This window comes from Schistocerca piceifrons, chromosome 1 (genome assembly GCF_021461385.2).
Source record: "Schistocerca piceifrons isolate TAMUIC-IGC-003096 chromosome 1, iqSchPice1.1, whole genome shotgun sequence".
NCBI lineage: Eukaryota > Metazoa > Arthropoda > Insecta > Orthoptera > Acrididae > Schistocerca > Schistocerca piceifrons.
In genome coordinates this window covers 1,127,273,034-1,127,294,350 of record NC_060138.1, presented here as the reverse complement: position 1 = coordinate 1,127,294,350, position 21,317 = coordinate 1,127,273,034, and the positions used below count along the sequence as shown (strand labels likewise).

Here is a 21,317-nt window from a genome sequence, read left to right as displayed (position 1 = left end):
TACTGTATTTCTTTCCCCCATTCTTGTCAGTTGTTCCCTTATGCTCCCTGAAACTCTGTACAACCTCTGGTTTATTCAGTTTATCCAGGTCCCATCTCCTTAAATTCCCACCTTTTTTGCAGTTTCTTCAGTTTCAATCTGCAGTTCATAACCAATAGATTGTGGTCAGAGTCCACATCTGCCCCTGGAAATGTATTACAATTTAAAACCTAGTTCCTAAATCTCTGTCTTACCCTTATATAATCTATGTGATACCTTCTAGTATCTCCAGGGTTCTTCCATGTATACAACCTTCTTTCATGATTCTTGAACCAAGTGTTATCTATGATAAAGTTATGCTCTGCGCAAAATTCTACCAGGTGGCTTCCTCTTTCATTTCTTAGCCTCAATCCATATTTACCTACTATGTTTCCTTCTCTCCCTTTTCCTACCCTCGAATTTCAGTCAGCCATGACTATTAAATTTTTGTCTCCCTTCACTACCTGAATAATTTCTTTTATCTCATCACACATTTCATCAACTTCTTCATCATCTGCAGAGCTAGTTGGCATATAAACTTGTACTACTGTAGTAGGCGTGGGCTTCGTGTCTATCTTGGCCACAATAATGCGTTCACTATGCTGTTTGTAGTAGCTTACCCATACCCCCATTTTTTTATTCATTATTAAACCTACTTCTGCATTACCCTTATTTGATTTTGTATTTAAAACCCTGTATTCACCTGACCAAAAGTCTTTTTTCCTCCTGCCATCAAACTTCACTAATTCCCACTATATCTAACTTTAACCTATCCATTTCCCTTTTTAAATTTTCTAGCCTACCTGCCCGATTAAGGGCAGGCCATTTTGGTTAGTGTTACAAGGCCAGATCAGTCAATCATCCAGACTGTTGCCCCTGCAACTACTGAAGAGGCTGCTGCCCCTCTTCAGGAACCACACGTTTGTCTGGCCTCTCAACAGGGGGGGCTGAAAGCCATATTACTTGTTAAAAGACTGCAACCCAACATTTGTTCCAATTTGTATCAGTCCAATACCAGAAATAAAGAAAAATTTTACATCAACAGCCACAGAACAGCACTCTATGAAAAGTGTCCACAATATGCAAGTTTAAAGTTAGCCAATGCACCGGCCCTACCCACAATAAAGCATAAATTTCAGCTAAAGAAATTCCTATTACAAAATCCATTTTACACATCAGAAGAATAGCATACTTACATCCAGAATAAGAAGTGCTTCAAAAGATATGTAAATAGTGTTAAGCACCATTTTATTTGTCATTTAATCATTTTGTTAATCAAATCACTTTGTTAATCAATGATATTTTCAGCAGTTGAATGGAATGGACAGCGTCTTGAAAGGAGGATATAAGATGAACATCAACAAAAGCAAAACGAGGATACTGGAATGTAGTTGAATTAAGTCGGGTGATGCTGAGGGAATTAGATTAGGAAATGAGACACTTAAAGTAGTAAAGGTGTTTTGCTATTTGGGGAGCAAACTAACTGATGATGGTTGAAGTAGAGAGGATATAAAATGTAGACTGTCAATGGCAAGGAAAGCGTTTCTGAAGAAGAGAAATTTGTTAACATCAAGTATAGATTTAAGTGTCAGGAAGTCGTTTCTGAAAGTATTTGTATGGAGTGTAGCCATGCATGGAAGTGAAACATGGACAATAAATAGTTTGGACAAGAAGAGAATAGAAGCTTTCGAAATGTGGTGCTACGAAGAATGTTGAAGATTAGGTGGGTAGATCACGTAAGTAACGATGAGGTATTGAATAGGATTGGGGAGAAGAGAAGTTTGTGGCACAACTTGACTAGAAGAAGGGATCGGTTGGTAGGACATGTCCTGAGGCATCAAGGGATCACAAATTTAGCATTGGAGGGCAGCGTGAAGGGTAAAAATCATAGAGGGAGACCAAGAGATGAATATGCTAAGCAGATTCAGAAGGATGTAGGTTGCAGTAGGTACTGGGAGATGAAGGAGCTTGCACAAGATAGATTAACATGGAGAGCTGCAGCAAACTAGTCTCAGGACTGATGACCACAGCAACAAACAATGATGTTTTCAGAAGAATGTATTAATGTGCTATGTATCAAGAATTGTAACCTGTTTTTATGCATGTGCAATGAATAATTCAATGTTGAATAAAGTATTATTATTATTATTATTATTATTATTATTATTATTATTATTATTATCATCATTATTTTAGATGTGACAACACATAAGCTGTAAGCTCCACCTGTCTAGCAAACACTAGCAGAACATGTGTTAAGCTGCTTGAGAAGAGTAATAACTTGATGTTGTATAAATAACAAGAGAATCATTGTAAGTGGCAATTTTTATGTTGCCTGCTTTAGAATTTTTAATTCCCAACATTAGATAATTACTTACAGTAATATTCCCAACAAGATAACCACAAAAATACAAACAGAATCATTCAGGTCCCGGTTATTAGGTACCCAGATGTGTTCACCAAAAGGATACTGTCTGTTACCGGCATAGACAATTTGTCTGTGGCCAGTTTTTTGCTCATATCTACGTTGTGATCATTACCAACATAAAAAGGAGGACAAAACTTGCAGGTCAGTTGAAAGAACAGTTCAAACTCTCCTTGATTATGTATGATTTGTAAGATTTTGGTCTGTTACTGGTGCCAAATGGGTACAAAACATAGAATATCTCAACAATTCATTAATGTGAGTAGAGGCTATATAGTAAGGAAGAATAGTTGTGGGGTAATGTGGCCTAGCAAGTTATTCAGAATGCTGGGTGCATGATAGGAATCTGTTATTCGGGAAAGGACTTATGGTGTAGTTTCAACATCATTTCATAACAGGAAGTCATGGCCCAAGAGAGAAACTAGTCCACAGTGATACACCATAATGAAGAACACCTTAATCTTATTTTTGAAGGACATCATTTGATCTGAATCAAAGAATGATAGTTCAAGATATCTGATTTAACATGAACTCAGCTGGATAGTTTAGGGACACAAAAATACTATTCTAAATGTTTCTCTTTCAGTGGCCCCTCAAATGATATTACATTATGAAGAAATGCTAGAAGAAATTATTTTACAAACATACTGAGATTCTGTGTGTAGTTCACTTTTGAAGATGTGAACCACCACAATGTAAATACTTCTTTTTCATTTATGATTCCAAAAATAGCAATGCAACTATTAAATATTCTTACTTCTGTAGAAATTGTGTAGTTGATTCATCATCATACGGTTCCAACTGCAAGCCAAGCTGCTCCATCGGTTTACCCAGGTCAGGATGCATTCCAAGAAGAATGAATGCAGTGCTGTTGGCAGGTTTGTCAGGCTCTTCCAGTCCAGTGGCAAATGATGGGGCCTTTTTATTTTTCCTGAAATAAACAAAAGTTTGAAAATAATATTCTGATATGCCTTTCAATAGTTAGTAGCTTGAGAAGGGTTCGTAAGCTGTTTATTTGTAACACATGACATGGTTCACTGTCATTTATTGATCGTCCATTATCATACCATTTACAACAGGTTAAATTTATAAAATAGGCAGGAGAGGTGTTTAAAAATTTCATGAGTGCACACTTTGATACTTTCCATGCAAAAATACTGTTCACTGTGGATAGTTATTTTTGTTCCTAGAATTATGACTACTGTCATTGTTTTCAAATTTTTGATCTGTTCTCCACAACATACTTTATATGAGAGTAAATAAAATGAGAGACTTTTCTTAATTTACCTAGCTTTTAATAGTTGTCTATATGAAGTTTGAGGCTGGGCCCCAGAATATAAAAATGATACATGTGTTACCAGCAAATTACTCATCTATTTGAATGCTGTTGTTTGCCAAAAGCTCTGTATTGGACACTAGAACCATTTATGAAGTATCTGGTGGCGAATCTACCAGCTTTAAGAAAGCAATATGGAAACACAAATGCAGTTGTTAAACATTAATATGCCTGTAAGATGTGGTAACACTCCCAGAACAGGTAGAGAACTCTGTGTTGCTTACAATTTTCCAAAAAGTAAGGTCAGCAGTTAATTTCTTGTTGACATTGTAAACTCGAAGCAAGATCAGAGCTCAACATTATGTTCCTCCACACAGTTTTGTATAAGAAACCATAAGGCACTGACAGCTAATGCTGGATGAGCACAGAAAACTAGCTGGAGGCCAATAATTGCACAGACAAGTATAGGTGGTAATGCATCAGTTCTTAGAGACATGGAGATTCTGCACCATTTTGATCAGTCTCCATGTCCTCCAGATGAATAGAGAGTGAGGGAACTTCAGAGAGACAGCCTCCGGGGTTTCAGACAGCACTGTTTCTTCAAACAGTATATACAGGCTGTGTTATCTCTTCCACTTTAGATCCATTTCCTTTTCATACTAAAGATATTCATAATTCATTTTCACTTGACAAATAGTCTCAATGAATTCATGAAATAATGATTAGCATATTTTTGTGACTTTACTTAACTGTGCAGTATTTTGATTCCTGAATGGTACTCTCAGTGAGTTCTACTACCCTATAGGTGGTGCTGGTCATCAGTGTAGGGCCTGGGAGACCATGTATGCAGTGCCATCTGCTTCATGTAGTGGTTGATGACAAATGTCAACACACAGTAACCCAAGTTCCATACATCGGTATCTAACATGTCGAGTTTTGTGTCTCGAAACTATGATTTCCAGACAGCATTGGTTTTCTGTTACCATTTGAAGAAAACTGATGCAGAATTGCATTGAATGCTTGTTGAAGATTTCAGTGAACATGCTCTTTGGAAAACATAGTGTTTCAAGTTGTTCAGAAAATTAAAAAGTGGTAATTTTGATGAGAGAAACGACGAGTGCGAGAAACCACTGAAAAAGTTTGAAGACAATGAATTGCAGGCCTTATTGGATGAAGACGATACTCAAACTCAACAGGAACTCGTAAAACAATTGAGTATGATGCAAAAAGCCGTTTGTCTTTGGTTGAAAGCTATGGGAAAGATGCAAAAAGTGGGAAAATGGGTTCTGCATGAACTGAATGAAGGACATCAAGCAACACAAAAGACCATTTGTGAAATGCTGCATGCCAGATACAAAAGAAAGTTGTTTCTCCATCAAATAGTGACAGGTCATGAAAAATGGATATATTTTGAGAATCTTAAGAATTGTAGATCATGGCCGAATCCAGGCATACCATTAACATCCACTGCAAGACCAAATCGCTTTGGAAAGAAAACAATGCTCTGTGTTTGGTGGGATCAGAAGGGTGTCATCTATTATGAGTTGCTAAAACATGGTGAAACGACTAACAATGATCACTACCAACAGCAAATGATCGATTTAAATCGAGCATTACGTGAAAAATGACTGGAATCTGGAAAAAATCAACACAAAGTCATATTGCTCCATGATAATGCCCCATCACAGCAGCACAATCGGTCAAGGAAATTATCAAGGCATTCAGTTGGGAAATACTACAGCATGTGGCTTAGTCTCCGGTCTTGGCTCTGACCAATCATCATCTATTTGCATCACTAGGTCACATTCTCGCTGAACAACGCTTCAATTAGTATGAAAATGTACGAAAATGGATCACTGACTGGTTCGCTTCAAAAGAAGAATTGTTTTTTTGGCATGGCATTCATAGCCCGCCAGAGATGTGGGAGAAATGTATAAATAGCAATGGAGATTATTTTGAATAAAATATTGTTTATCAGATTAAAACAACAGATGTGTAACTACTGCAACCAAATTCCAGTTTCATACTTCTATACCTGGTTTGCATTTGGTGACATTCGCTATATGTAGGTGTAATGTCAGCTAATTAATTTCAAATTAAAACTATTAGACCCTGTATATTTTACCAGTAGCATATATTAAATCCACTTCAGAAGGTTATATCTTCCAATATAACTGACTACAAAGACTGAGATTGTGCACTAATTGATTCAAATCTTCAGAGTAAAAACAAGCCGTCTAATCAAGTATCTTTTAAATCAGTGAAACATTCTGTTGTTCAGAGAAGTATGAAGTTTTAGGTGATTTCTTTCATTCTTTCTTTCCTTCATTCATTCATTCATTCATTCCGTTTGTTTAATAAGTCCATTGGCAGCTCTAGCATGTGTCACTTATGGGTGAGCCAGATTATAAAGTGGGTGGGCCTAAACTCGAGTTTGCATGGATAAATATGAAGGAGAAAATACTAATTTATTGGCCTTACACAATTATGGCAATAAATTCATCATAAAGCTCCAATTTTGGTTTGTAATGTTGACTAAATTTATGTCAGTGTACTTATTGTATGCATTTATGAATCTGCATCAACGAGGTAAAATTTCGTAGAGTGGCTATAAACCCACAATACTTGCAGTGAATTGAATAACTGTCCCCCCCCCCCCAATCTTTTCTTTTTTTAGTCTAGGACATCATGTGGTTTGTCATGCCCACCGGCATTTTTCTCAAGAAAAGATGAACAGTGTTGATTTATACGTACAGTAGTAGCAGCAGGTGAAGTTTTAGTAAAAATATGTATAACCTTTTCAATGCTGACAAATTAGGAAAAGATTCAAAACATCACGATGGTTTCTCATGTTGCTAGCAAACAGAATGTAAATCAATGTAATTTGAGCACATATCACTTCAAGATTATGGAGTAACCATCGAAATGCATTGTAGTTATATAAAGATAGTTTGTTGGTATTTTAAGTATACAGTAACAGACTCAAAAACCATTACACCTTGGAGGAGAATATCTTTAAAACATTATGTGTGACAGTTAAATCATGTAAGTAACTTAATGATAATAATAATAATAATAATAATAATAATAATAAAATAATTGATTTCATAATAATAATAATTGTGATTCAAGAGACAATAAAATAACTGATTAATGTATCATTTCTACAACATTTCCAATTTCCATTTATTGCTGTGGTCATAAATACAAGGGACTCTTTTGCTATCTCATTAGCATAGTTTCTACGCCACCCTCCCTTAAATCTACATAGTCTCATTTTTCTTTCCATTCCAAATAAACCATCAGGAGAGCAGTACTTATGGGGACTTTGAAGAGGACAACATAAACAATAAAATATAATGAACAATAAACAAATTCTGTATCTGAATCCACAACACACCTGCACACACATCTATATTTTTGATACATGCACTCCCTACTGATAGTGAAATACTGAAAAACATTTTCATTCCTGTATCGGAAACTCCAGTATACATAAACTTTAAACCAATCAATTTTTGACAACATAAAGTAATGAGATTGACAACAATTTTCTAACCAAGTGGTGGCAGAACATACATTTAAAAGAAGGTAACAATTAGACAAACTTTCAGAGCCAGTGGCTCCTCCTACATGTCGAAGGATTGAGGGGGAAGGAAGAAGGGTGAAGGAAAAGGACTGGAGAGGCCTAGGAAAAGTCTCCCAGAACCATGGGTCAGGGGAGACTTAATGGATGGGATGAGAAGCCCATCCTGTCTGATAAGTCTCCCCTGACCCACGGTTCTGGGGGACTTTTTCCAAAATCAGTTGCTTTCCCCAGACCTCTCCAGTCCTTTTCCTTTGCTCCTCTTCCTTCCCATTCAGTCCTGTTGCCAGAAGAAGGAGCCACTGGCTTCGAAAGCATGCCTAATTATAACCTTCTTTTATGTGTGTGTTCTGCTGCCATGAGTAGGTTTTTATTTATCCCATATATCCATAAACTATATTTTCCATTATATGCACTCCCTCGTAACTGCAAAAAATTGAAAAAAATGACCAATTTGTATTGGAAACTAAATTACACCTACATACATAAGCTATCTTTTTTGGTCCACGTGTGCACTATTAAGAACAAAATCTTGAAAGATAACATACCAACATGAATAGCATGCAACAAAAACAAATTATGCTGCAAAACATGCATTTTTAAGAGTACACTTATTTTAGGTAACTAATGAGGAGGTATTGAATAGGATTGGGGAGAAGAGAAGTTTGTGGCACAACTTGACTAGAAGAAGGGATCGGTTGGTAGGACATGTTTTGAGGCATCAAGGGATCACAAATTTAGCATTGGAGGGCAGCGTGGAGGGTAAAAATCGTAGAGGGAGACCAAGAGATCAATACACTAAGCAGATTCAGAAGGATGTAGGTTGCAGTAGGTACTGGGAGATGAAGAAGCTTGCACAGGATAGAGTAGCATGGAGAGCTGCATCAAACCAGTCTCAGGACTGAAGACCACAACAACAACTTATTTTAGGTTCACCTGGAAAACAGTAAAATTGATACCACTGAGTAGAAAGCGAAAAACTGTGAAATGCAAACTAACAAACAGGCATTTACTTACTTTTGAAATAGATTACATCTTTTGTTGTTGTGACTGATGGCAAAATCATCAAGTACTCTTTTCAAGTCAGTGGTTTTGTCACAGTCTTTTCCCTTGTAAGAACAGACAAATACTCATAACATAAATGTTCTTCAGACATTGAATCCCTCAAATAACTTTTTACAAGTTGCATAAATGCAAATGTTCTTTCACTTATTGCAGGAAGCTGGATTAGACACTGCTGCTTGACTTAATTTGTACAAGTCATGTAACAGAAGCTTATATTGTTCTAACAACTCGAGCAATGCAAGTAAACTGTCAGTACTCTTCTTGTTCATGTTATATGATAAATTGTTTTAATACCTTAATTTCCCCCCTATGAACCATGGACCTTGCCGTTGGTGGGGAGGCTTGCGTGCCTCAGCGATACAGATAGCCGTACCATAGGTGCAACCACAACGGAGGGGTATCTGTTGAGAGGCCAGACAAACATGTGGTTCCTGAAGAGGGGCAGCAGCCTTTTCAGTAGTTGCAAGGGCAACAGTCTGGATGATTGACTGATCTGGCCTTGTAACAATAACCAAAACGGCCTTGCTGTGCTGGTACTGCGAACGGCTGAAAGCAAGGGGAAACTACAGCCGTAATTTTTCCCGAGGACATGCAGCTTTACTGTATGATTACATGATGATGGCGTCCTCTTGGGTAAAATATTCCGGAGGTAAAATAGTCCCCCATTCGGATCTCCGGGCGGGGACTACTCAAGAGGATGTCGTTATCAGGAGAAAGAAAACTGGCGTTCTACGGATCGGAGCGTGGAATGTCAAATCCCTTAATCGGGCAGGTAGGTTAGAAAATTTAAAAAGGGAAATGGATAGGTTGAAGTTAGATATAGTGGGAATTGGCGAAGTTCGGTGGCAGGAGGAACAAGACTTCTGGTCAGGTGATTACAGGGTTATAAACACAAAATCAAATAGGGGTAATGCAGGAGTAGGTTTAATAATGAATAGGAAAATAGGAATGCGGGTAAGCTACTACAAACAGCATAGTGAACGCATTATTGTGGCCAAGATAGATACGAAGCCCACACCTACTACAGTAGTACAAGTTTATATGCCAACTAGCTCTGCAGATGACGAAGAAATTGAAGAAATGTATGATGAAATAAAAGAAATTATTCAGATTGTGAAGGGAGACGAAAATTTAATAGTCATGGGTGACTGGAATTCGAGTGTAGGAAAAGGGAGAGAAGGAAACATAGTAGGTGAATATGGATTGGGGGACAGAAATGAAAGAGGAAGCCGCCTGGTAGAATTTTGCACAGAGCACAACATAATCGTAACTAACACTTGGTTTAAGAATCATGAAAGAAGGTTGTATACATGGAAGAACCCTGGAGATACTAAAAGGTATCAGATAGATTATATAATGGTAAGACAGAGATTTAGGAACCAGGTTTTAAATTGTAAGACATTTCCAGGGGCAGATGTGGACTCTGACCACAATCTATTGGTTATGACCTGTAGATTAAAACTGAAGAAACTGCAAAAAGGTGGGAATTTAAGGAGATGGGACCTGGATAAACTAAAAGAACCAGAGGTTGTACAGAGATTCAGGGAGAGCATAAGGGAGCAATTGACAGGAATGGGGGAAATAAATACAGTAGAAGAAGAATGCGTAGCTTTGAGGGATGAAGTAGTGAAGGCAGCAGAGGATCAAGTAGGTAAAAAGACGAGGGCTAGTAGAAATCCTTGGGTAACAGAAGAAATATTGAATTTAATTGATGAAAGGAGAAAATATAAAAATGCAGTAAGTGAAACAGGCAGAAAGGAATACAAACGTCTCAAAAATGAGATCGACAGGAAGTGCAAAATGGCTAAGCAGGGATGGCTAGAGGACAAATGTAAGGATGTAGAGGCCTATCTCACTAGGGGTAAGATAGATACCGCCTACAGGAAAATTAAAGAGACCTTTGGAGATAAGAGAACGACTGGTATGAATATCAAGAGCTCAGATGGCAACCCAATTCTAAGCAAAGAAGGGAAAGCAGAAAGCTGGAAGGAGTATATAGAGGGTCTATACAAGGGCGATGTACTTGAGGACAATATTATGGAAATGGAAGAGGATGTAGATGAAGATGAAATGGGAGATATGATACTGCGTGAAGAGTTTGACAGAGCACTGAAAGACCTGAGTCGAAACAAGGCCCCCGGAGTAGACAATATTCCATTGGAACTACTGACGGCCATGGGAGAGCCAGTCCTGACAAAACTCTACCATCTGGTGAGCAAGATTTATGAAACAGGCGAAATACCCTCAGACTTCAAGAAGAATATAATAATTCCAATCCCAAAGAAAGCAGGTGTTGACAGATGTGAAAATTACCGAACTATCAGCTTAATAAGTCACAGCTGCAAAATACTAACACGAATTCTTTACAGACGAATGGAAAAACTAGTAGAAGCCAACCTCGGGGAAGATCAGTTTGGATTCCGTAGAAACACTGGAACACGTGAGGCAATACTGACCTTACGACTTATCTTAGAAGAAAGATTAAGGAAAGGCAAACCTACATTTCTAGCATTTGTAGACTTAGAGAAAGCTTTTGACAATGTTGACTGGAATACTCTCTTTCAAATTCTAAAGGTGGCAGGGGTAAAATACAGGGAGCGAAAGGCTATTTACAATTTGTACAGAAACCAGATGGCAGTTATAAGAGTCGAGGGACAGGAAAGGGAAGCGGTGGTTGGGAAGGGAGTAAGACAGGGTTGTAGCCTCTCCCCAATGTTGTTCAATCTGTATATTGAGCAAGCAGTAAAGGAAACAAAAGAAAAATTCGGAGTAGGTATTAAAATTCATGGAGAAGAAATAAAAACTTTGAGGTTCGCCGATGACATTGTAATTCTGTCAGAGACAGCAAAGGACTTGGAAGAGCAGTTGAATGGAATGGACAGTGTCTTGAAAGGAGGATATAAGATGAACATCAACAAAAGCAAAACAAGGATAATGGAATGTAGTCTAATTAAGTCGGGTGATGCTGAGGGAATTAGATTAGGAAATGAGGCACTTAAAGTAGTAAAGGAGTTTTGCTATTTGGGGAGCAAAATAACTGATGATGGTCGAAGTAGAGAGGATGTAAAATGTAGGCTGGCAATGGCAAGGGCAAGGAAAGCGTTTCTGAAGAAGAGAAATTTGTTAACATCCAGTATTGATTTAAGTGTCAGGAAGTCATTTCTGAAAGTATTCGTATGGAGTGTAGCCATGTATGGAAGTGAAACATGGACGATAAATAGTTTGGACAAGAAGAGAATAGAAGCTTTCGAAATGTGGTGCTACAGAAGAATGCTGAAGATTAGATGGGTAGATCACATAACTAATGAGGAAGTATTGAATAGGATTGGGGAGAAGAGAAGTTTGTGGCACAACTTGACCAGAAGAAGGGATCGGTTGGTAGGACATGTTCTGAGGCATCAAGGGATCACCAATTTAGTATTGGAGGGCAGCGTGGAGGGTAAAAATCGTAGAGGGAGACCAAGAGATGAATACACTAAGCAGATTTAGAAGGATGTAGGTTGCAGTAGGTACTGGGAGATGAAAAAGCTTGCACAGGATAGAGTAGCATGGAGAGCTGCATCAAACCAGTCTCAGGACTGAAGACCACAACAACAACAACAACAACAACCTTAATTTCTGTCTCTAATGATTCAGTATGCCTATTGTGTGAACAATTTTGTGCCAGTGATAGTAACATTTGTTTATTCTTAAAAGTTTCACTTTTTGGGTTTAGTCAAGTAACTCCTTGCATTATTCCAGGGTTTGAAATAAAATGTGACTCAAGTTCACTGCCAAAAATAAATAAATAAATACAAATAAAAAAAGTAGTGCACCCTTTTAAAGGTTTCAAATCCACTCAAGATTTATTGTTGCAACAGTGTATATGGCACACATAAAATGATTACATTTATGAATCATTAGCACAAGCAGTACTGGGGTACCAGGTAACGACCCATGCCGAGTCTCTCTTATTAGTACATGGTGTAGCCTCCATGGGCAGCAGATGCTGACTCTGGGATCCAGTCAATCATACAGATGGCAAACACTGTCCTGGGATACGTTATTCCACACCTGCTTGACTTTCCCATGCAGCTATGCAAGAGTTGTTGGTTGATGTGTCACACAAGTCACTTCTCGTTCCATCATATTTCACAACTGGAGACAAGTCCAGAGATTTTGCTGGCCAGGGAAGTTGCTGCATGTCTTGCAGAGCACATTGAGTTTCACAGGCAGTTTGCGTGGGGAGCATTATCCTGTTGGAACAAATCACTTCCTTGATGCAAGAACGGTAAAAGAATGCTAACAACATACTGCACATACCGAGCACTGGTTAGCATCTCCTTCAGAAATACCAAAGTTGAACGAGAGTTGTAGCTTATTGCACCCCAGACCATAAGGCCTGAGGTGGGATCAGTGTGTCTTGGATGAATTAACTCTGTGTGACAGCACTCACCAGGTCTATGGCGTATGGGCAAACAACTATCACTTCTGTGCAGTCAGAATCTGCTTTCATTGCTTAAGACCACCGTGCGCCATTCCATTTATCAAGTGATCCTCTGACAACAGCAGTCGAGCCTCGCACATCAGTGTTGGGCATGAGTGGAAGATGGGCGAGAGGAGTGCATGCCCATGTCCCATTGCTAATAACTGGCTTGCAGCAATTCATGTTGACATGTCTGGACTCACAAGCCCTCTTGTCTGTGTTGTGGTAGCTATACGATCTGCCAATGCTGCCCTTACAACATGACAATCCTGGTATGTGCTGTGTGTATGTCCAGAACCTTGTCTATGTGTGTGAGAATGTTAATGTGACCACTGATACCAGCATCGTTGCACAACTGATGCAGCATGTCAAACGTGTGGCAACTCTATGAAAGGACCATCATGCCACACAGAGGGCACAATTTGACACCTTCCAAACTTGCTCAGCTGGCTATAGGAAGCATGAGTGTGTCTCTGTGGTATGGTTGCCTGCTTGCTTCACATGTTTACATCACACTGAGCCTTCTGGCTGTGAGCATTCCCTGTTAAAGGGTAGAAGCAGATGACGCTCTAGTAGCTATGCCACTATGCTCTCTGTTCGCAGATGACAAGGAGAGCATTTTCAGTATATCATCTATCCCTACATCTACATCTACATCCATACTCTGCAAGCCACCTGACGGTGTGTGGCGGAGGGTACCCTGAGTACCTCTATCGGTTCTCCCTTCTGTTCCAGTCTCGTATTGTTCGTGGAAAGAAGGATTGTCAGTATGCTTCTGTGTGGGCTCTAACCTCTCTGATTTTATCCTCATGGTCTCTTCACGAGATATACATATGAGGGAGCAATATACTGCTTGACTCTGCTGAAATCTGTTGAGAGGCCAGAAAAATGTGTGGGTCCCGAAGAGGGGCAGCACTCTTCTCAATAGTTTCAGGGGCAACAGTCTGGATGATTGACTGATCTGGCCTTGTAACACTAACCAAAACGGTCTTGCTGTGCTAGTACTGCGAACGGCTGAAAGCAAGGGCAAACTACAGCTGTAATTTTTCCCGAGGACATGCAAGTTTACTGTATGGTTAAATGATGATGGCGTACTCTTGGGTAAAATATTCCGCAGGTGAAATAGTCCCACATTCGGATCTCTGGGCAGGGACTACTCAGGAGGACATTGTTATCAGGAGAAATAAAACTGGCGTTCTACAGATTGGAGCGTGGAATGTCAGATCTCTTAATCAGGCAGGTAGGTTAGAAAATTTAAAAGGGAAATAGATAGGTTAGTGAAGTTCGGTGGCAGGAGGAACGAGACTTCCGGTCAGGTGAATACAGGGTTATAAATACAAAATCAAATAGGGGTAATGCAGAAGTAGGTTTAATAATGAATAAAAAAATAGGAGTGTGGGTAAGCTATTAGAAACAGCATAGTGAACGCATTATTGTGGTCAAGATAGATATGAAGCCCATGCCTACCACAGTAGTACAAGTTCATATGCCAACTAGCTCTGCAGATGACTAAGAGATTGATGAAATGTATGCTGAGATAAAAGAAATTATTCAGATAGTGAAGGGAGACGAAAATTTAATAGTTATGGGTGAGTGGAATTCGATAGTAGGAAAAGGAAGAGACGGAAACATACAAGGTGAATATGGAATGGGGTTAAGGAATGAAAGAGGAAGCCGCATGGTAGAATTTTGCACAGAGCATAACTTAATCATAGATAACACTTGGTTCAAGAATCATAAATAAAGTTTGTATACATGGAAGAAGCCTGGAGATACTGGAAGGTGTCAGATATATTACATAATGGTAAGACAGTGATTTAGGAACTAGGTTTTAAATTGTAAGACATTTCTAGGGGAAAATGTGGACTCTGACCACAATCTATTGGTTATGAACTGTAGATTAAAACTGAAGAAACTGCAAAAAGGTGGGAATTTAAAGAGATGAGACCTGGATAAACTAAAAGAACCAGAGGTTGTACAGAGTATCAGGGAGAGCATTAGCGAACAATTGACAAGAATGGGCGAACGAAATACAGTAGAAGAAGAATGGGTAGCTTTGAGAGATGAAACAATGAAACCAGCAGAGGATCAAGTAGGTAAAAAGACGAGGGCTAATAGAAATCCTTGGGTAACAGAAGAGATATTGAATTTAATTGATGAAAGGAGAAAACACAAAAATGCAGTAAATGAAGCAGGCAAAAAGGAATACAAACGTCTCAAAAATGAGATCAACAAGAAGTGCAAAATGGCTAAGCAGGGATGGCTAGAGGACACATGTAAGGATGTAGAAGCATGTATCACTATGGGTAAGATAGATACTGCCTGCAGAAAAATTAAAGAGACTGAAGGAAAAAGAACCACTTGCATGGGTATCAAGAGCTCAGATGGAAACCCAGTTCTAAGCAAAGAAGGGAAAGCAGAATGGTGGAAGGAGTATATAGAGAGTCTATACAAGGGTGATGTTCTTGAGGATAATGTTATGGAAATGGAAGAGGAGGTACAAGAAGATGAAATGGGAGATATGATACTGCGTGAAGAGTTTGACAGAGCACTGAAAGACGTAAGCTGAAACAAGGTCCCGGGAGTAGACAACATTCCATTAGAACTACTGATAGCCTTGGGAGAGCCATTTCTAACAAAACTCTACCATCTGGTGAGCAAGATGTATGGGACAGGCGAAATACCCTCAGACTTCAAGAAGAATATAATAATTCCAATTCCAAAGAAAACGGGTGCTGACAGATGTGAAAATTACCGAACTATCAATTTAATAAGCCAAGGCTGCAAAATACTAACACAAATTCTTTACAGACAAATGGAAAAACTGGTAGAAGCCGACCTCAGGGAAGATCAGTTTGGATTCTGTAGAAATGTTGGAACACGTGATGCAATACTGACCCTACGACTTATCTTAGAGAATAGATTAAGGTAAGGCAAGCCTACGTTTCTAGCATCTGTAGACTTAGAGAAAGCTTTTGACAATGTTGTTTGGAATATTCTCTTTCAAATTCTGAAGGTGGGAGGGGTAAAATACAGGGAGCGAAAGGCTATTTACAATTTGTACAGAAACCAGGTGGCAGTTATAAGAGTTGAGAGGCATAAACGGGAAGCAGTGGTTGGGAAGGGAGTGAGACAGGGGTTGTAGCCTATCCCCGGTGTTATTCAATCTGTATATTGAGCAAGCAGTAAAGGAAACAAAAGCAAAATTTGGAGTAGGAATTAAAATCCATGAAGAAGAAATAAAAACTTTGAGGTTTGCCGATGACATTGTAATTTTGTCATAGACAGCAAAGGACCTGGAAGAGCAGCTGAATGGAATGGACAGTTTCTTGAAAGGAGGATATAAGATGAACATCAACAAAAGCAAAATGAGGATATTGGAATGTAGTCGAATTAAATTGGGTGGTGCTGCGGGAATTAGGTTAGGAAATGAGACGCTTAAAGTAGTAAATGAGTTTTGCTATTTGGGGAGCAAAATAACTCATGATGGTGGAAGTAGAGAGGATATAAAATTTAGACTGGCAATGGCAAGGAAAGTGTTTCTGAAGAAGAGAAATTTGTTAACATCGAGTATAGATTTAAGTGTCAGGAAGTCGTTTCTGAAAGTATTTGTATGGAGTGTAGCCATGTATGGAAGTGAAATGTGGATGATAAATAGTTTGGACAAGAAGAGAATAGAAGCTTTTGAAATGTGGTGCTACAGAAGAATGCTGAAGATTAGATGGGTAGAGCACATAACTAATGAGGAGGTATTGTATAGAATTGGGTAGAAGAGAAATTTGTGGCACAACTTGACTAGAAGAAGTGATTGTTAGGTAGGACATATTCTGAGGCATTAAGGTATCACCAATTTAGTATTGCAGGGCAACGTGGAGGGTAAAAATCGTAGAGGGAGACCATGAGATGAATACACTAAACAGATTCAGAAGGATGTAGGTTGCAGTAGGTACTGGGAGATGAAGAAGCTTGCACAGGATAGAGTAGCATGGAGAGCTGCATCAAACCAGTCTCTGAACTGAAGACCACAACAACAACAACATCATTAAACTTTTGATGTGCTGCCAACTCACTCACAAAAAAAGAGCCCCTGCAGTGTCATAAAAAAAAATCTGTAGCCAACACAAGTCCTCTACATGTTGCTTCTGTAACGAGCTCCAACTTATGGTTGATACAGAGTGTAGATGGCTTGTGGTACTGCCCTGCTTAAAAGAGCTTGAATAACTCCACAAAAACAACTTATAACCACAGTTCCATCATACATATATCCAACATAGTAAATTAAACTCTAGTTTGCTATAATTTTTAAGGCAGACTAACAAAGAATAAGCATAAGTTTTTTGCAGGTTCATCTAGGTGGTATCAACTAACAACTGGTAGCTGCTCCGTTTTTGAACAAAATTTTGACTTGTCAACCAGTAGTACAAAATCCTGGGCTTCTTTCACCTCATCTGAGATATGTTCCAGCACGATATTGCTCATGGTGCTCAGCATTTAATTTCCCAGCAATGCACTGTAAGTGGCCCAGTTTGTTTAAATGGAAAAGTAAAAAAGAGAGAAATCACCCATTTCTAATATGAGTGGGAGTTGGATATACATCCTAATCTCCTTCTTCTCCCTCTCTCTGCCCATTTCCTTCTTCCCCTCTCTTTGTCTACCTCCGCTCTTTCCCCTTATCTCTTCCATCTTCTCCTCCCCACTCTCTCTGCATCTCCTTCTGTTCCTCTTCTCTCTGCCCATCACCTCCTCCCCCTTCCTCTGTCCATCATCTCGTCCCCCTCTCACCCTACCTCCTCCTACCCCCTCTGTCTGTCCATCTCATCTCTCCACTTTTGATCTCAATTTCCTCTCACTCCTCTACCCATCTCCTCTTCCACCCCTCTCTCTAATACTGAGTCCCCGTGCGACATCTTTTGTGTAACTTTCACTATGTTGTATGGAATTTTTAATGATTACAAGTAATTTATTAGTAAACTGTGTTTCATAAATTTTACTCCAAATGTAAAGATGGCATGCAGCAGTACATTTTTTCTAAGAAATATGTACTATTGCACTGAATTTAACTGTTGTTGCCCTCTACTGAAATTATATCAAATCAGATCATGTGGTTCTATATTATGTTGTAAATGGAATGTCTTGTGCTATTATACTGTATTTTACAACTGAACTTTGTACACATTCGTGCTGATTGAACTTTTATTATTTTATATTAATATTTCTATTTTACACATCATCAAAAGTGCTGCCCTCTAGCGATATTTATGATGTGACTCTAACTGTAGTCAGCTACTGCCTAGGTCTACTCTTTCTACACGATAACACGTCTTGTTTGACCTGTGTACCGACATTATTCAACGTCCTTGTCAACGCTTGAAATGATCTGAAAAAGTATGTATTTATGTTATTCAAAATATATACAATTAACTTCATCTCAGTTTTCTTTGATTACTCTGTACTGTATGACGCCATCACTTGCACTTGTCTTTATTATTTGCCACCAGATCAACTGATGGTGGCCTACGCCCAAACTGCGCCACGAGCACAACAAAGGATTCAATAGTATCTGGATCTGTGATATTTATGCAACTTACCAGCATTTTTAAAGTGACTTTCATAGTTACTTTTATTATGGTCGCACACCTCTACCAGAATTCAGGTCAGATCTACAACATTTAAAATTTTTTTAACAGAGTGTTTTTAGAAGAAGACATGGATACAGAGGAATGTCCAATATGAGTTGTCAGCTTTGACCAGAGACATAGGGAACATGCAACAAATATTGTAAATAATATGGCGATTATCACGTGTATAATAATAAGTAATGATAGTTGACCGGGGTGGCCGAGCGGTTCTAGGTGCTACAGTGTGGAGCCGCGCGACCGTTACGGTCGCAGGTTCGAATCCTGCCTTGGGCATGGATGTGTATGATGTCTTTAGATTAGTTAGGCTTAAGTAGTTCTAAGTTCTAGGGGACTGATGACCTCAGAAGTTAAGTCCCATAGTGCTCAGAGCCATTTTTTGAAGTAATGATAAAAAATCACTATCCACTACAACTGACATACTCCTGAAATATATACAACAGTGGTTTAATGCCAATGAGTTAACACTTAACTCTTTCAGGGTAGATGGTATAATGTGTGTACCAGTATTCATCCTTGCTTCAATGCATGGTGGTGCAAAAAATGTGCTACTTAATTGTGAAGTCCTGATTCGTCCAGTATGAAGGCATGTTTTCAGAATCACACACCATACGTAATTTGGTAGATCTCACTATAACAGAGAGAGGTCAGAAGTAGCGTTGCTACATGCAGCCCGTCTGTGGCAATTGTTGTTTCCTGCGGTGTGCGCAGTGTTGCTGGTTTTTGCCCAGTGTGATTGGGGGAGCAGTTGTTTCCGCCTTTACGTGATACACCGTTGATTCAGCTGTTTATTACAGGTAAGATAATTGTAATACATGCAGAATCACTCAAGAATTCATGGTTCTTAGATATATTCTACAGAAGATGAGTATTTCGTGAATAATTCAGAATCCAAAATATATGCCATCATGCATCAACGTTCATACACAGTGAGATACTGCTTTGCATACGAAGAAGTGTTGCACATTTTGTGCATTGTTTGTGCAATAAAGCTGCATGGGAGTGCAAATGAAGTTCATATATGTAATTTGAGGCATTATCTTCCATTTCAGTTTACAATGAATCGCTCTAGGGAAGTACTGAAAGATGATGAGATAATGGCTATACTCCATGTTGAAATACCTTCAGGTCAGTGTCTGTCAGCTGAAGATGCAGATTTTAGTGGTGATGACCCAGATTACTGTTCACCACATTGAGGCATTGTTATTTCTGAAACAAGCTCTTCAGTCGAAAGTGATTCATGTGAGAAAATACACACAAACAATGGACTTGTCATGTTACTGTTATAGTGTAACTGTATCGAGTTCAACTGCTGATACAGAGCAAGTACCAGTACATAATGCAGGTGACGAAAATGCAACTCCCAACAGATGTAACATCACGCAAACAGTCTCCCCAGTGGGAGAAAACAGAAAAACATCAACAACCTCCACCATTTTCCTCAGTAACTGGTCCTGCTGAGCATGTGAGAGACTTAGAGGATTCCACTCCTTATAATTTGTTCAAATTGTTCATATCTGATGATGTAATTCAGTACATTGTTATGCAGACTGATCTTTATGCTGAACAGGAGTACCAGAAAAATGGAAAACCTTGTAAACACACAACATGTAGGGAAATGCTCTCTATTGGTAGTTTATTACAATGAAAATATGAACTGTGTGAATAAATTTGACCAAAGGAAATCAACATTTGACACTGACAGGAAGAGTATGAAATGGTGGCCTCGTATCTTCTGGAGATTTATTGATGCAAGTACCATGAATGCCTTTGTGCTTCACAAGGAACTGAAGCTTGAAATAATGATGATGAAGAACTTTCAGAGGAAAATGCCCAGAAGCCTTGTGAGCAACGCCCTGGTTGCTTCAAGGAAGGGAGGCAGGTGCCTGAGCAATCCAGCAGAGAATAGCAAAAAGAAACCTCATTTGCTCAAAAGAGTAAGAACAGAAAGTTCAGCTCACCAGCCACAAATAACTACACAATAAAGATGTGCAAATTGCAGCACCGAGGGAAAGCAGATAAGAACCGAATGGATGTGTTGCATGTGCCAGGTACCTCTCTGCTTAGGAAAAAACAAGTCTTGCTTCCAAGACTACCATGCCGCTTGAAGTGTTATGAGTGGCAGGTTCCTCTATTCCTGCAAGAACAGAACCTACATACAATACTGCAATGTAACTTGAAGAGCGGTGGTACACACAATGTACCACCATTGTTTTCGAAAGACTCTTTTGAAATACCTCATAATGTCTATTAACGTTTTATTCCAATGTAATTATATAACTTTTAACCAAATTTTTATAAATTTGTTCAACAAATAACAATCTTGTCCAATAAGGGCCGAAATTTGTTTCATACCCCTGTGCATGAAAGAGTTAACTTAAGTAAAACAAACTATATACAGCACGGCAAAGCAACCCAAGGAAATGACCTCCAGTTAAAACCAAGTGACAGAGAGACAGAGAATGTGCAATCTACAAAGTTTCTGGGCATGCACATCGATCAAAACTTAAGCTGGAAAGCCCATATCAAGTATTTAACCCACAGGCTCAATCTGGCATGTTTCGCATTGAGGATAATATCTAGAGTATGCAGCGTAGTGTGTCCTAGATTAGTGTATTTTGCTTACTTTCAGAGTATTGTGTCTTATGGTAGAGTACTCTAGGGTAAAACTAAATCACACTTAATAAATACCTTCAAACTACAGAAAAGAACTATTCGAATTACAGCACACAGTTCTCCAAGAACTCACAGTAGACCCCTCTCCAAACAATTACAAATACTCACAATACCATCACTGTATGTATTTAAAAGCATTCTATATACAAGAGCACACCTGGAGCATTTAT

At 38.9% G+C, this 21,317-nt stretch overlaps 1 protein-coding gene across 1 annotated transcript in view; it reads right to left on the bottom strand.

Annotated features, from left to right (window-relative positions):
* Positions 1 to 21,317, bottom strand: part of LOC124778248 — a 123,696-nt gene that overhangs the window by 69,442 nt on the left and 32,937 nt on the right. Inside the window, exon 5 of the mRNA XM_047253630.1 lies at positions 3,201 to 3,374. Coding sequence (XP_047109586.1) covers positions 3,201 to 3,374 — 174 coding nt within the window. The remainder of the gene's footprint in view (positions 1 to 3,200; positions 3,375 to 21,317) is intronic.